The 17,930-nt window shown below is 48.6% G+C and overlaps 1 protein-coding gene across 1 annotated transcript in view; it reads right to left on the bottom strand.

Annotated features, from left to right (window-relative positions):
* Positions 1-17,930, bottom strand: part of Pebp4 (phosphatidylethanolamine binding protein 4) — a 216,133-nt gene that overhangs the window by 195,022 nt on the left and 3,181 nt on the right. Inside the window, exons 2-3 of the mRNA XM_028758753.1 lie at positions 12,975-13,198; positions 11,335-11,461 (exon numbers count right to left, since the gene is read on the bottom strand). Coding sequence (XP_028614586.1) covers positions 11,335-11,461; positions 12,975-13,198 — 351 coding nt within the window. The remainder of the gene's footprint in view (positions 1-11,334; positions 11,462-12,974; positions 13,199-17,930) is intronic.

Raw genomic sequence — 17,930 nt, 5'->3', positions numbered from 1 at the left:
GAAGAAGTCAATCTTAACCGAATCATATCCATTCAACAAATCTGTATTAAGAGCCCGCTGTGTGGCAGAGACTGTTTTCCAGCTTAGGATGCTTCATTGGGTTAAACATACGAACAGAGCTTACACTCTAGTCATGGGGTCATGGTAGCAACAGAAAGACAGACTCTCAAACCCCAGAATTCTCGACTGAGTTTCGTGTAGGTTGGAAGGTTGTGAAAAGGATGAACAACCAAGAGGGGGTTAAGGGGACTCTAGGAGGCCTCCCTGAGGAGGTGACCTTCAAGCAACGATCTGAAAGAGAGTGAGAGAGCCATGCAAGGAAGGTGGAAGGAGGTGGGGTGGGGGTGTCAGAAGGTAGAGGTGACTCGCTGGTGCAAAGGACCCCAGGAATACTGGGAAACCAGTTAAGTTAGGTGGGCCAAGTGCAGAGGACCTGGGGGCAGACAGGATGTGAGGAACAGGTCAGATGCCAGGGCATCTGGCAGGCCCTGGTACCGATGGGGCTTTTACTCAGGAAACTGACGGGGAAACATGACAAATTTTGAGCAGACTTGAACCCATCTGACCTGCAGATTTAAGGGCTCCCTCTGATGGCTGAATTGAGAACAGGTTGGCTCTGGGGACAAACAGGGTGCTTGGTGACAACTAGGCAAGAGGCTATGGCAACAATCTAGGTCCAGAGAGTGATAGCCACTGCCAAGGTAGGGACCCTGAGGAAAGGAGAGAGAGCCAGCTTCTAGGCCTTTTCCTGGTCCCCTAATAGCACAATGGGAGAGACAGAGACACCCCTTCCACTCCCCCAGCTCTCTCCCCAGTCCTGGGTTAAAACTGAGGATAAAACAGGTTTGGTAAGGGGTAAGGTGGGGACTGGATGCTTGGGGTTGGACATACCCCATATGAGGGACCACAGGACATCTCAGTGGTCATGTGACTTGAGATCATTGGTATACGGTAAGGGACAACTGGGGAGGGGACAGAGAAATGAACAAGAGAGAGAGCATGGGTCCTGGAAGCTACTTGTGTCTGGCAGGAAGGAGCCACCCACTGGGGGAAATGTCCCACATGGGGCCTAAAGAATTCCACAGAGGACTGCCCTCTGGCTCCTTGAAAGGGGGAACTCTTGGGACTCTGAGGAAGAACAGGGAATCTTAGAAGGCCAGGGAGTTTGCATGGGATGCCAGAGCTCCAAGCAATAGCACCAAGGTTTAAACCTTCCAAGAGTCCCTGGTTTCTTGTAAACTGAGGCAGGCAGCTTTCACAGTTGGCAATTTTCCACTCAGGAAATCTGTGGTTTGGGGAACATCGAGCACTTTTTCAAAATCTTTGTGATCTGAGGTAGGCAGTGGGGGATACCCTCAATGTTCTTCCTATCACTCGTTGGGAGTTAGGAGCAAATTAGAAACATTAGAAATGGAAAGCCTTCCACGTCAACTTCTTTGCACTGTCATAACAGAGGTGCAGTTTCACTTTGGACTGGTGACAAGAGAGACCCAACAGGGCTTGGGACCTAAAGCGTCACACCAGAGCCACATGGTGGACTCTCTGTGCCTTCCTTCATGGATTCTGCTCCACCAATTACCAGAAAGCTGTGTATTCCTGCTCTGGTGACCCTAGCCAAGCTTCCAGGCCTTGCGTTGTTTCAGGCAGGATGATGGTCACCTAGCTCCCCCTGGTGGTGACTCTTTCAGCCTTAGCGAGAGCAGAAGGCCTCTGTTTACACAAGCAGGCTAGGGAACTGGAACCCCCCAAGCACCTTTAACTTCTCCTCCCTTGCCAAGTCGTCCTTCTGGGAGTCTGGGGCCCTACATTTCCCTGAGCACGGACGGCCCAGTCCCTCTCATTCCCACAGCGATGGAAAGAACACAGGCCGAGATACCCAAATGTCATTCTGTCCCTGAAGACTCAAAAGAATTGCAGGGTCCTCAGTCTGTACATATACCTGCACCACACCTGGTCTACTCCACCCACACCTGTCCCTTGGTTAAGGCACTTGACATTTCTGCAATCATCCTAGCCCGTATGTAAAAGGAAGTGATTGTTTTCCTGTCCTGGCTTCTTCCCTGAACCTGGGAAGCCACTTGGACACCTAGGCCTGTATTGAACTTTCCATTACTATAGGAAGGGACTGGACCATGTAGGCTCAGGGAAGTAGCACAGGGCGGAGGAGGGGCAGACTTACATGTCTCCATGTGGCCTCTCCTCTCTAGGAAGTGGCAAGACTAGACCTGAGCTAAGTTCTGGACTCTCTTAGTCTAGCTGAGGCCTCTTCCTGTGCCTCAGTCTCCAAGAATCTACTGTCTGAGCCGACACTAGGGCTTAAGTGTAGTTATAGTCACAATGCGCTCAGCGCAGAGCCTGGCACACGGAGGAGGGCCTGTAAATGCCTCCACATAAATGTCTGGGCACGGTGGGAACGGAAAGATATCAGGAACAGAGAATGACTTAGAGGCCAGGGCCTCAGAGCTTTGGCCTCTGTGTCACACAAAAATAATAACTCCCAGCTTATGGTGAGACTTGTGATGAGGCCTGAGGCAGCAAGACAATGGGTACAAGGCTCTAGGTCAAGGTGTGGCCCCTCTGACAGGGTTTTATGTAGTTCAGGCTGACCTTGAACTTGAGCAACTAAGGATGACTTGGCACCCATCCTTCTGCCTCCACTTCCTGAGTGCTGGGTTTATAAACACACCACCATGCTTGCTTTTTATTCAGTGCTAGGGGTCGGACCCAGGCCTTTGTGCATACTAGGCAAGAACTCTACCAACTGAACCACACCCCTGCCCTCGCAGCCAACACTTGTTTTCTCTTGAGGGATCTGGGGAGACTCCCTCCGCCTCTCTAGGCCTCAGATTCCCCGCCATAAAGAGCCCCACCTCTGTCCAGCCTGTCCATGGGGACTGATGTGAGATAAGAAATGTGAAATTACAGTATGGCGGAGAACACACAGCAAAGACTGTCATAACAGGGAAAGTGCTTTGCAAATGGCGCCACTTACCCTGTTATTACCGAGGGACAAAACTCCCAGGGGCCTGCACTCTGCTCCGTATCACAGCATGAATCTCACCTCACCAGAACTGCCTGTGATTGTTTCTTTCCCAGGGACATAGACATCTCTACCCTGGATACATTTATATTGAAGAGACGTGTGTGCGTGGGGGGGGGGGGGGGAGATGTTGAATTTGGCGCCAGGGTCGGAATTGGGTGGTCCTCTGTTCACATCAAAGTGTTGGTAGAAATGTCCATTTAAAGGAAAAGCAATCCTCAGGGGGGAAATTTGAGCCCAGGGCAGTTGGCCATTGGCCTGAGGAAGATACCATGGGAGTTTAGACATCTGATGGTGACAGAGGTGCTGTCCATCTGAAAAGGTTATATGCCAAATGATTCCAGCTGTGTTGCACTCTGGAAATGGCAAATTGGAAACAGGGAAAGGATCAGCAGTTGCCAGGCATGTTAGCGGGAGGAGGGATAAGCAGGAAATGCACAAAGTGTCCCGAGGGCACTGAGCTTACCCTGTCCGGTTACTCTATAACCGTGGCTGCATGTCATCAGAAGTCCACAAAGCCACAGCATGGAGGATGCAACACCAGCTCTGGGTGACATAGATGGATATTGACAGCTGTATGCAGGAAACAGGGGGACAGGAGGACAGGGGGACAGGCAGACAGGGGGCCCTTTTGATTTTCTGCTTTGTAGTACTGCAAATCCAAAACTAATCTAAAGTGTAAAGTCTATTAAGAAATCATTTCCCTGGAACTGTGTGTCCTCGTTTATGAAACAGAGGCCCTGAGACCTGTCCGGTCTGCTCATGATGCCCACAAGGCTGTGATTAGGGTCATGCAGACTTCATGATGTTCAATGGGCTCCCCAAAGTGGTGGGGTACACTGGTCCCTGCAGTGTGAGAGGATCTTTAAAGTCAGAGTAACAGACAGCCATTCACATTGCACTGTCTGCTGTTACTGTCCTGCCTCGGCTCTCCTTACTTCCCCACCATACCTTACAGGTGTGAACAATAAATAATGTACTGCAGCTCTTAAAAAACAGCAAAACCCTTCTCAAGACTCCTCTTTGGACTCACTGCCTTCTCTCTCTCTGTTGAGAACAGGCAGCAAGTCTCTGTGGCGTTGAAGATGCACATGCCCCACCCTCTGAACAAGAGGTAAGAAGCCTTTGCTGGCACTCGGCAGACCACTGTGAACAGATCCTGTCCAATGACAGACAGACAGACAGACAGGCAGACAGACAGACACACACACACACACACACACACGTTCCTGTCTTTTATTCGCAACCAGATCCAAGCCCACTGAACTCTCCTCGCCAGGTCCCATGTGCCCTTCTGTGAAGCAGCCCACACAGTTGTTCAAAGAGACACCATTTGATCTGAAAACATCTGCAAGCGCTTCCTCCGCCCTTGACTGGGAGCATAGCTGAGCTCAGACATCAGATGGCTGTGCGCCTGAGCAAGCATCAGCCAGCACTTGCAGTGGCCAGCATTTTGGAGTCCCCTGGGGTTAGACTCAGGTCTGGCTGGAAGTTCTGCAAGCCCTAAACCACTGAGTTCATCAACAAGAAAGATGATGGGGAGGGGACGGAATAAAGAGAACTGTGTCAAAGGTCAAGACCAAGGGGCTTACCTAAGCTGCCACCCTGGAAGAACACCTAAGTACTTAGCGTGCCATTTGTTTTATTTTAGTTTTTGCGACATGTTCAGGTTTTGAAGCTGGCCTCAGACTCAGTGTGTAGCTAGGGATGACCTTGAGTATTGCAAGGATGACAGAAAGGTCATGGGTTTATGGGGAGCTATAGCCCCAGGTCCACTGTGGTTGGTTTTTATGGCCTCCATTCAACTCTCAGGGTTTAAAGCACACAACAGCAGTGGTGGACATCCTTGCTATTCTGAGACATCTGGGCAGGGCCGGGGTCTTGCTGAAACAGCGCCTGGTAAGAGTTGCAGAGAGCAACCCCCCACCAAGGGTTAGCTCCAATGGATGGATGGTTGGATAAACAGAGATGTGGGTGGATATGCGGATGGGATGAACGAATGAATGGCGGGTGTGCACCGACAGACGCGTGAATGGTACCCTGAATCTAGCATAAGCGCTGGGGGATGTTCTCAGGGTGGATTTCAGAGACAAGATTATATATGAAAGGTAAGTGGGCCTGTCTGCTATCTGGGGTTTCTTATTCCGCCTGTCAGCTTTGGGAATTTCTTGGCCCCCCTTATCACCAACTAGCTCTGCTGTGTGCCCCCAGATGACCATGTGGCTTAGGTTGGAGTGGGACACAGACAGGCTGGACCACTCCTGCTAAGAAGCCAGTGACACCTGGGCAGGAGTCTCCTGGATGCATATCTCAATCTATGGCTGATTCTTTCTGCCTGACAGCACCCCTACATCTACAGCCTCATCCTCGTGGGCTCCTATCTCTGGCCTCCAACCACACAGGCACCCCGCAGAGTCTATGAGGTACGCCTTTCTCTGGAAACCTTCAGAGGACAGACTGCAAAGCACCCTGTCCCTTCTTATAATAACACCCAATACAATTTGGGACCATGTATGAAGCCCCAGCTAGGTGCTAGTTAGCAAGTAAAGGTCATAGCTCCTCAGGTCTTCCCTAAAATATTGTGTGGTTCGGTGGTGGCCTTCCTGCTGGTGGTCCCCTCACTTTGTTATACATTTCCTTCTGCTCACAGGTTCTAGGCTGCCAGGATTGCCTCCCTTATCTGGGGAAGGTAGGGGACAGGGACACCAAGACCTCTCCCTATGGATACTGCCTCTCACCTTTGTCTCCTTCGCCTTCCTTTCCTTTCTTGTCACACCCAACATCATGAGGACCCCTCGTGTTCTGTGCCCAGAGCCCTTCCACTCATTTCCAGGATATGATCCCACATCATGTCTATATCCTGGAGTTGGGGGTCTACTGGCTGGATTCCAACACACAGGGCTCTCACTCCAGGCTGACAGCTCCTCCACTCCTCCACTTCCTGGCCCTTTGGGAGTTCTTGCTTCTGGTAGTCCGGTCAATTCCAAGGTGTATGGGACCAGTTGGAAGCCTCCTTGTTGACTGCCTCTCGCTGTCCGTCTCTTTCCATGCAAGACCATATTTCTTCTTTCTCCTCCAGTTTGGCATTGTCCTTCCTAGCTATCTGCTCTGTCCTGTCAGATGAAACCACTCCTAGGGGTTTTTTTCTCTTGGCCCACTGTTATGAGCCTACTCCACAATGTCCGCTTCTCATTCCCTCCCTATCGTCCTCATGAAGGTCACCAAGGACTCCCTTGTGGTTGAGTCCAACACACATTTTCCACCACCTATCTAACCTGACGCCTCTGGCCAGCACCCAGTAAGCTTGCCGCATCCTTTGCCCGAGAGAGAAGTTTCCCTGGGCACTGAAGACCACCTTCCAGGTGTCCAGCCCAGTCTTTCTGTCTGACGTCAACCAGACAAGACAGACAAGTGTGCCTGTCTGCAGCCGCCCCACAAGGTCCTGGGATGCTGAACAACAGAGCTTGCTGGTCCCAGGCACTGTCTCTGGGGAGCTAAGGCTTCCTTGTGTCTCCTGCTTGATGAAGGTGCAGTTCTCAGGATCAGTGTGCACCAATGCAGGCTGGGACTGCGCCCGAGGGGACCACATTGAGGCATGATTATAAGCAATGCTGTCTCCATTCTCAAAGGGGATGAATCAGTATTCAGCCTCACTGAAACTCACACGCCATCTCTCCCAGAAACCCAGGATTCACCCACTCCACCCTTCCCCTGATATCCCCACAGATACAGCACCCCATGAATCCCACATCTCTTACACCACAGCCATGTCATTCCTTCAGGTTCCCCTCCCCCACCCTATCTGCTGCCACAGTGACCTTGTCCTTCCAAAGTTGCTCCCAGTTCTCAGCCTAAACATGAGATAGTGGCTTCAAGATAAATTTCCACATCAGGGCCTTGGGGCCTCCCACACCTCACTTTCCGACTAGGCCAGTCCCACTGTTGTCTGTCCCTCACTAGTCGAGGCCCACACCTACATCCTTCTGCTTTGGGGGCTGTCTGCTTCCTCCACTTGTCCAGGAAACTCTATGATGGGTAACGTCTTCTATCTTTAAGTCAATAGAGTTTACATGGTGCTGGGAGCACAGACTGTGAATCTCCTTAGGTTGCTGACAAACGTGACTAGCCTGTGTGGTCACAGACCCCTGAGCAAATATCAGCAGCCCCCGTATGCCTGTACACCCTGCCCCCCTCTACCAGGAAGACCTACTTCCGGGCCCCATAAATCTGCCCCTTCCACGAGAAGCCACTCTGCCACAGATTATCTCAAGCCCTGTATGAACTCTTTTGTGCCTGTAGCAGGCCCCATATTCCTACTCTACGTGGAAAGAGAAGGCTGGGGAAGGCCTGTGAGATCTGAGGGCCCCTGGAGGCAGTCTGTGGCTGCCAGCACTTTTGTGCCTGACTTCAGATTGTTAGGCCTTAAGAAAGCTGTCTCCACGATGTGGGCAAGGGGGTGGTCCCTAGGGCAATGGTGACACAGACATGCTCCTGCAGACACGGGTGGCAGGGGGATGTGCCTGAGCGGCTCCAGAGAACTTTCAGGGTCCCTTGCTTTCAGGATCCTGATTGGCAACCTAAGGGACAGCAGGACAGAGCACTGTGGCTTTTGTTCTATTCTCCTAGCGCAGCATAGGCTCCACTTAAGGGCAATTTGTTCCTTTCAAAGGGATTCCAGCTGGTTAAATTTAAGGTGAAGAATAAGCCTTAGTCAAGATGCTTCTTAGGGCTTTTCAGTTTTCGTTGGCTGGAGAACGGGGATACATTTTCAAATGTTGGCCACTTAATGTTTGTCAGAAGGAACACCAGGGGAGGGAACCCAAGGGGGGAATAGTACCCGCTAACCAGCCTGTTCTTGGCTCTCAGCTCTCAGTCACAGATGGCACGGGAGGCATCTCGTTTCCTAAATTCCTTTGCCTCCTCAAGGACCCCTGACTTTCTCCACATTCCTTTCTACCTCCCCCTCCCACTCCTAGCCAGCTTCACCTGGGCAGAGAATACTTTCCTGAGCCCCCGGTCTCAGCAGCTTTCCTTCAGTGCTGAGGACACCAAACAACTTAATGGGCAAGCAGTGAGGCTTACTGTTTATAGTTCAGACACCAGGAAACGCTTTTCTGCATGCCATTCATTTTCATTCATCCATCCATCTATCCACCTACTCACTCACCCATCCATTCACCTGTGCATCCATCCATCCATCCATCCATCATCCATCCATCCACATGTCCACCCATTCATCCTGCCACTTAACTCTCTGCCCATCTATATATCTATCCATACAGTTATATGTCTATCCATCCATTTATCCACCCACCTATCTGCTTGCTACCATCCATTTATCTACCTACTCATCTATCCATCTGTCCATTCACCTGTTCACCATTCATTGATAGATCCATCCATCTGTCCATCTGTCCATCCACTCTCATCATTTACTCCCTTTTTACCCAATCAGCCAGCACAGTCTGCCATGCCAACGGGGACTGCAAGAGAGTCAGTGTTTACAAGGTGGTCACTGTGGTACAAGATACGAATGAGCAGCAGAAGGAGTGAAAATGTTCTGTCTAGAAGGTAGGGGATACTTAGAGAGCTCGGAGCAAGACATTATCAGCAAGAATGGACAGTGGAGTTCAGAGCCAGTAGTCGGGGAGGGCTTCCTAGAGGAGGAAGTAAAGCTCAAAGATGGGAGATGCCTGTGCAATGGTATGGAGAGGCAGAAACCCCCCTCCAAACACCAGCCCCCCAAGATGGGGCAACAGAGGTCTGCCCTATGCCTAAGGCACTCCTGCCAAGGTCTCAGAGCTTGCTTGGCAGGGTGGGGGTGAGGTTTCCCTGGGCAGGTCCTCTGACAGTTGCAACTCTGGTGACTTAAATTCAGCCACTTTGGAAATGAGGTAGTATTTCCACTAAACCGTGTGCCAACTCTTGCCTTTTCCCGTCAATGCTGAGGAAATAACTTCCTCTTCTAGAGGAAGAGTCAAGTCTTTCTTACCCACACCTGACTCTTGAGGTACTCTGTTCCAATATGGCACCTCTTCCTCTCCAGCTCCATCTGTTTCTACAGCTGTCTCTTCCCTGAAACTCTTCAAGGGAGTTCCAGCTGCCACCTTCTTTAAGGACAGCCCCTATTGTCCTTCCCCCCTCCTTTCCACCTTCGTCAGAGGAGCTTGCTCTCATCATCCCCTCCTCCAAATCTCCCTCAGAGCCCTTGGAAGTGATTGGCCACTGGAGCCCAGGGTTCTAGAGTTGGACAGACCTAGGTGTTGAGCCTGGCACTGCCACTGCCCAGCTCAGCACTGGCTAGATCCTTACACCCATCAGAACAGCCCTTGTTTTCCCCACAACTCCCACCCTTCTCACAAGCAGTTCCTGATGTTCCTTTGGGGACCTAGCACAGAAGACTGGAGCCACTGTTTGGTCTGGGGACTAGCAGAATGTCATCCAGTAAGGATCCTGGTACTTACCACTAATCCCTTAACAAAGGCAAATACTTAGTTCGCACGCAGGCTTGATGAGAGAATTGAATGTGCCCACAGTTTAAATAGGACGCACATGAAAAGCCACACGGTGCAAGCTTTACAGTACCCCTGGCTTGACCTTCTCCTGAGTCTGTTATGTTTTTCAGAAAGCATTAGATCTGTAATAGCACAGAACTCCCTTTTCTTCCTGTTCTCGGCTTCCACCAAATCTCCCTTGGTGAGTCTGGATTCTCCTTGGTAGCATAAAGTCTCTTTTCTCTCAGTTCTACCCTTCACCTCCAGGCTGAGACAGTAGATTTCAGGACTTGGCAGAGACCCCCACTTCTCTGGTATGCATCCACACCCCAGGACACCGAGTAAACCCAGGGAAACCAGACTCCAATTGGTCTCCAGTTCCTCCCTCCAGAGAGGTCAGGAACTTGGCAGTCTACACCTCCACCTAGTGGGCCCCTGCAGCAATAGCAACACAGAGCTGGAGACTCCCTCGGGATTGATGAACTAATAAATTACGATGAAGCCCAAGGTCTCATCCTACAGGGATATGCTGGTTTCCACAGAGTACGTTGGGCCGGTGTGGTGGGTGGGGCTGGAATCTAGCCCAGCATGGCAGCAGTAGCTGCCCTTTCTCTGTTTCTCTTGACTCCCTGTAGGCATGACATTGGCTGAGGTCTTCAGCTGGGGGGGGGGCATTGCTGCTCCGTCTCCTGGAGGGAATGCTGCACACTGGGAAGGTTGTGTGTTGTCACAATTGTACACAGGAAAGCTTAGCCAGCACAGCTTCGTATAGCAGCCACATCAACTGTGAGACGTCACATTTGATCTCCAATAGTGAAAACACTTGGAGGGAGACAGACAAACCAGACCCAGCCACGTGAGCAATCCTGGTGAGGCTGCTGCCCAGGCAGTTTTGCCAGGTCTGTCACACCTCAACCATGATCTGCCTGACCAGGGTGGCAGGGGGCCTCTGGGGCTGCACAGGGGAGGAGAAAGAACCCTGTAGTCTCTTCCTGCCCTACTGCACAGAAGGGTCAGCACCTTCTGTCTACCCACGTGTGACTTGCCACGTCACAGCCATGTCACTTCTGAACACTGGTACCCTCGCCTAGCAGAGAACAGGACCAGCCTCAGCCATTGATGCTCTGTGGGCTCTGTCTGGGCCAGGAGACAACAAGAGGACAGCAACAACCAGAAGAAGGAACTAGGGAAACTTCCTACTTCCCTGTTTCCCATTTGCAAGGTCTGTCCCTAAGCTCTCTGGACCTTCAAACCCAAGGAAGTTTCCAGAACAAGTATCAACAATTATTTCCCAAGGGAAGAAGTAGTTAGTCCCAGTTCCTAAAACACTCTGGTGTTCTGTTTTAGATAATTTCAAACACCAGAAGGACAGATTTCATGCTGCAGGAATCCAGAGCTTCAGTCATGGGTCCACTGGAGGAAAGACACACCCTCTAGGCCAGTGGTTCTTAACTTGTGGGTCACGACCCCTTTGGAGGAGTGTCAAATGACCTTCTCACAGGGGTCACCTAAGACCATCTGCATATCAGATATTTACATTATGACTCATAGCAATAGTAAAAATTGCAGTTTTGAAGTAGCAACAAAAATAATTTTATGGTTGGGAGTCACCACCATATGAAGAACTAGGAATAGGATTAGGGATAAGGAAGGTTGAACACCACCGCTCCAGGCAATAGCAGCCTGACTCCTACAAACCTGGCGCTGGGAACTCTGCTTGACGCTCCAAGTTCCCAAGAAAAGTGAGCTAAAGGCAAGCCAGGGACCCACGTTCCGCTTCACCCAACCCAGTTCACTCACATCCAAAGCCGCATGGAACTTGACTATCGGCGACTGCCAGGTCATGATCTTCTGTCTGTATAGGTTACACTTAGGAACAATTTTACAGCTGATGTTCCCCATCTCCATGTAGAAAACTTCAAGGTTCCTATGAAGAGAAGGGCAGTCACGTCGTGCCAGGGTTTCAGCGAATCCTGCAGTCCAGCACCGCTGGACATGCAGAGTTGAGAGGAATTAAATTCTAAACCTGACAACCAACCAGCTGTGTGACCCGAGAGCTGTGTGACTGAGACCCGACACTTCTGTTCTAGGTCTCCTTGCCTAAGACAGGGACAGTGCCTACCTCATGGGGTTGGTGTGAAGACACAGCACTAGTCAATGGGTAGAGCAAAGTCTGGCGCGCTATGAGTGGCCCAGGAAAAACAGAGTCGAGTCATCTTTAGTATGCCAGAAATCAGCTCACTTTCAGATGTATGTAATCCCTTAAGAAAGTGGTATGATGTCTGCATTAACACCACACACACACACACACACACACACAGAGAGAGAGAGAGAGAGAGAGAGAGAGAGAGAGGGCGGGGGGGGGGGGAGGGAGAGAGAGAGATATCACTTCTGTAGTGTTTATGATGCATACAGCAAAATTGCTGTATGGCAGTATCCTTTAGGAAACGAAGACAAAGGGCTGTACACGCTCAATACCTAAGCAATGTGTGTGTGCAAGTGTATGCATATATGTATGCACGTGTGTGCTTGTGTATGTGTGTGTATCTATATATGTGTCTATACATGTGTATAGGTGTTTCTGTGTATATTGTTTATGTGTATGCATGTGTATGTGCTTACACTTTTATATGTATGCATGTGTGTATGCACATGTGCATGTGTGTTACCCAGGGATTTGTACATCCCAGGGAAGCACTCTACCTCTGAACTGTACTCTCATAATCTCTGCCCTTTTTTTTCTTCCTTTCTCTTTTTGAGATAGGGTCGTTCTATACACCCCAGGCTGTTCCTGGTCTCTTGTGTTCACATACATGCTGAAATAGGAAGCTGGGCTGTCCTCTGTGCCACTGCGACAGTGTTTGGCTTAAGAAATGTGTGAGAAGGCCTGAATCAGAGGTGGCCCCTTGACCTAAACATTTCTAACTCATGATTGGTTGAACCCACAGATGTGGAACCTGCTGACGGAATAGAAAATTGAATGGATTGGGCCTTCTATTAGGACGCCATGCCTGAGCTAATCAGAACATTCTTATCACACAAAGACCAGGGGTTGTGCTCCCCAGCCTTTCCCAGGAGCCCAATACAGCTGGGCTACTCCCTAAATAGACAATGGCTATTTACAGCACCATGCCCTGCTGGGGTGTTACCTGAAGGACACCCAGGGAGAATGTAATTTGAGAATCATATCTTCAGGAGAATTTCTGTAGGCACTGAGAGGAGGCCAAATGCAGTTTTATCTCAGAAGCCCCAAGGATGGGGTTTCTGGTGGGTTTGGAGGATTAGCTGTAAATCTATAGGGTCTTCCACTCAGCACTTGCTCTGTTGAGTTGGTCTCCAGTCTTTATGCCTGTTCTCACAAAAGCTGGCTAAGCCATGGGGGCCATTCTAGATTCACACTCCAGGAGGCCACCCCTTCCCGCCCTACCTGCCCTGCTTACCTGCATAGTGAAACATCTTCTTTTGGCAATGGCGGGAGAAAACATCCTCTTCCTGCTCCTCCTCCACCACCACCTCCACCGCCTCCACCGCCTCCTCCAGGTTTCCCTCCTCCTTCAACGTTCTGGGACTCAGATGTCATTGAGAGGCCCACCCACAGGCCGGCTGCAAGGAGACTCAAGCAAAATGCTGCTGCAACCAGCTTCATTGTCATAGTCCTTGGCAACTAAAAGCAATGACAAAACAAAACAAACAAGCAAACAAATAAAAAACCTGGAGTGATTCTGTGACTCTATGCAGGGACTCTCTCCCCCACTTAGGCCCCTGCTCCAGGGATTCTCCTGGTAGCCAGAGCTCTGTCTGAGAAGCACTACAGAAGGGTGCCAGAATCTGGGCTCCAGCCATTGGTCCACTACCCAGCTGTATATACTTTGGGAGGACTTGGACCTGCTCCAAGCTGGACTCTGTTTACTATCCTGGCTGAAGTCCCTCCCTGGCAGGACATAACTTTGTTGTCCCTCTTCAGGCTGCTAGCTCTGAAGAAGAGTATGTAAAATAAATAAATAAATAAATAAATAAAGCTTGACAAATACGTTTAGAGTCCAAGCTTTGGGCTTCAGCTCTGGGTTTAATTGATATATATATATATATATATAGCTTCATCTCCTTCATCTGCTTCATCACCAGCTTCTCTGCTACCTGTGTCCATAGCCTCTGGGCCACCAGAACGCTGAGATGATCCCTAGGTAAGAGGGACTGACTGCTATGCAGGATGGGGCCGATTACTCAGACACCAGCTCTAAAATGCCACCTGGGCATACACCTGGCTGTGCCTTGCAGTGTGCTGAGCTCAGCACACTCCCAAAATAACAGCATCTGAGGAAGTGAGCAGGGTAGAGCTTAAAGGTGCAGGAAGAGACTGTCCAAATCTGAGCAGGGAATAAAGGTTCCTGGGCTGAAACACTGCTCCTCCTCAAAGTAGCCCTTCAGTGGGGCTTGACGTAGGGAACTCTGATTGGTGTCCACAACAGGGGCTGGACAGTGTGATCTGGGCTGTTGATCCCAGGGACTGGGGACTTTGGACTCCCACCTTATGCTCTAGTAACTGACAAGCTGATAGGGAGGACTTTTCCTCACTGAGTTACACCACCAGAGCCCCCTCACTAGAGCCAGTCAAAAGCCCCTGACACCTTCAGCCCTCACTTTCGAGAGTAAGATGGGAGGGTGTGGTGCCTGATTCTGAGTGGAACTCTTTTCTGCTCCTGCTTCCAGGACCCAGTCTCTAGCAGGGAAGCCTTCCTTCTGGTTCTACAAATTAAAAGAGTTTTTTAAGTCTCATATTCTGAAGCATGACAAGCATGCATGACTCTCCAGCCTAAGAACTTACTGTCAGGACCACCTGAAGAAGGAAAGGACATGTCAAGCATTGAAAAGGGAGGAGGTCCTGTAGTAAGTGCTCATTTGGGGTAAGCTAACCACTCCTTAGATGCATCAATCCACCCAACCCTCAACTATCTATCTATCTATCTATCTATCTATCTATCTATCTATCTATCATCCACCCAACCACCCATTCAACTGTCTATCTATCTATCTATCTATCATCCACCCAACCACCCATTCAACTGTCTATCTATCTATCTATCTATCATCCATCCACCCAACCACCCATTCAACTGTCTATCTATCTATCTATCTATCTATCTATCTATCTATCTATCTACACATGCATTCTTCCACCCATTTACCCATCCATCCATCCCTCTATCTAGTTATGTGCCAGGTTATGGCAGATGGCCCAATTGTTGTGCCTGTTCTCACAAAGCTTATAGGTCATCCAGAGCCAGAGGATGGTATTGCTTGGGGAAGATGGCAGCTGAATTCCTGGTACCCTTTCTCAAACTAGAGAGAGCAGAATAAACATTCCTTTCTTTAACCATCTGGAGATAGCCCACACGACTGTCATCTAACTCAAGTCTAACTGAGGAAAGACATGACAGGGACTTTGGACCCATAGATACCTGGGACAAAGATGACAGATTGAAATAGAGCTCAGAAGGAGCATCTGGGGATGAGCTGCTTTGGAAATGAAGATATTCAAAAGTATCTGTGTATAGAAGAGTTGAGAAATCCACATTCAGGTCCATATGTGATCTCTGCTTTCTTGTAGCCTTATTCCTAGGCTCAGATCAAGTCCCAAGCCCAGGCAAGAATGACAGCCTGGAGACGGGGGAAAGCTCACAATGTGAGCAAGCCAGGTACTTTGATCATTCAATCTTCATGTCAAGCTTTTGAAATAGAAACTGGGCAGCATCACTCACTCCTAAGATAAACCAAAAGAGACCTAGCCTGAGACACGTGTTTGAACAACTGAAAAACCAAAGAGAACAAGAGAGAACCCCTTGAAAGAAGCAGGAAAAGATGTGACTTGCTCTGTACAGAATCCTCAATAAACATTGCCAGACAACTCCTCATGAGGAATCTGGGAGGCCAGTCAGAAACTGGATAGTGCATTTCCAGTGGCAAAACAAGCAAAGAACAAACAAACCAACAGTCAACCAAGAATTCTATAATCCAGTAAGACTATCCGCAAATGGGCGGGAGAAATTAATCATGTGGCTAGATAAACAGATAAGGAGGGAATTCTTTGTCAATGGTACTATATTGCAAGAGATGTGAACCAAATGTTCAGGTAGAAATAAAACAAACAAACAAACAAAGTAAATTAGATGGAAAATAGATATGAAGCTACCCATCAGAGGCAAAAATAAACAAAAATAAAAGTTTGCTATTTCCATGTTAATGTGTAGCTTTCCCTTTTAAGTACAAGCTTAAAAGACAATAAATATGAGGAATCATAAATCTTTATCAGCAGCTAAACATCACCTAGAGGTATAAATCATTACATCAGCAACATAAAAAATGGAGGACAACAGAGAGCTCAATAGAAACATGTTTTTGTAAGTAATTGAAGTTACATGCATCTATTCAAGCTGGATTGTGATAGCTTTTAAAGTCTATGTGATCCACGTGATAACCACAAAGTAAATCTGTACAATATACACAAAAGGAGAATAGAAGTTAATTAAATGCTTCACCTCAAAAAAAAAATCAATTGGTCACATGGAAGAGTGGAAATGGAGTAGGGGAAGCTAAAAAACAAATTTTTAAACATGGCAAAGCAAGTCATCGACTATAAGTAACTACTTTAAATTTAAATTGCCCAAGTTTCCAAGTTAAAACTTGCAGGTAAAATTTATAGATGGGCAGGTTAAAGAGAACATGAGAACATGATTTTACTCTAGTGTGATGATATACACCTTGAAAGAGGCAAACCTGGTCTACATAGCCTGTCCAGGCCAGCCAGAGATACACAGTGAGACTATGTCTCAAAACAAACAACTCCCACCACCACCCATGGTGGTTAAGATGGCTCAGTGGTTAAGAGCGCACGCTGTTTTTGCAGAAGACAGGGATTTGGTTGTTAGTACCCACATGTGGCAGCTAACAACTGACTGCAACTCCAGTTACAGATGATCCAGCACCCCTCTTTAGATCTCCACAAGCACTGCATGCATGTGGTGCACAGACATACACTTAGATAAAATAGCCATACACATAAAGAGTGATGGAAGGGGATGTCTCAGCGGGCCCATGCGGAGGCATCTCTTCCCCCTGAGGGACCAGTCACACACTGGTATAGTATAGAATAGAGTTTATTCAGGGCATTGGGAGGGGAGCCAGGAGGGTAGTAGAGGCAGAAAGAGAGAGATAGAGAGAGAGAAGAGAGAGAGAGAGAGAGAGAGAGAGAGAGAGAGAGAGAGAGAGAGAGAGAAGAGAGAGAGAGAGAGAGAGAGAGAGAAGAGAGAGAGAGAGAGAAGAGAGAAGTAGAGGAGTAGAGGCCGACCATGACCACGTGGAGAGAGGGGGAGGGGAAAGGGGCGAGGAGGACAGAGAGAAGCTAGAGGCAAGAGAGCAGGAGAGCAAGAGATTAAGAGAGAGAGGAGGGGGCAAGCAGCCCCTTTTATAGTGGGCAGGCCTACCTGGCTGTTGCCAGGTAACTGTGGGGAGGAGCATACCTGGCTGTTGCCAGGTAACTGTGGAGGTGGAGTTTAGACAGAATACTAACAACTACTAACCAGATGATTGCTATCATCAGGTTATGTTTGGGTGTTAGATGCTTGGTTTCTGTTGTGACTATGTTGGAAACTAAGAAATGAAGAACCTGGGCTGAAGAGTTGACTCAGTGGTTAAGAATACTCATTGTTTCCAAAGATCCAGTTTTGATCTCCAGCACCCACAGGGAGACTCAATGCCTCCTCAGATACCAAGAATATATATGGTGCACAGAGGCAGACAAGTCTAAAAACTGAAGAGAGAAAGAAAGGAGGGGGGGAACCATAGTCTAGCATGGTGGTACTTGTCTATAATCTCAGTACTTGGTGGGAATTGAGGCAGGAAGATTGTCGATGGGACTACAGGAATGAGCTCTAGACCTGCCCAGGTTACATATAGGGACCCTTTCTCAAGAAAAATTGAAACAACAAGAAAAACAAAACAAATGAACAAAAAAAAAAAACCACACACACACACCCAAAAAACAAAGGAAGAGACTAATAAGAAGCTTTAGTGATTAAGGGCCCCATCCTGGGAAGGAGCTAGTGTTTCCTATTAGAAGCAAGTGAGTCTGAGAGGCCACCTTCTGGCTTCTTGCTTTAGATGCTCTCTAAGTCTTACACTGGATCCACCATTTTGGTGCTATGTGATGCAGCCAGGGGATTGTTAGTACAATGCTCTTGCACCCACAAAACTATAAGCTAAATGAACCCCATTTCTTTATAAAGTAACTACCCTTGGGTATTTTATGTTAACAGCAGACAACACACTAATACAAAGATATAACAATTATAAATATATATATATATATATATATATATATATATATATATATATATATA

This window comes from Grammomys surdaster, unplaced genomic scaffold (assembly GCF_004785775.1).
Source record: "Grammomys surdaster isolate TR1022 unplaced genomic scaffold, NIH_TR_1.0 126219, whole genome shotgun sequence".
NCBI classification, from domain to species: domain Eukaryota; kingdom Metazoa; phylum Chordata; class Mammalia; order Rodentia; family Muridae; genus Grammomys; species Grammomys surdaster.
This window is presented reverse-complemented; position numbering and strand designations above follow the sequence as displayed.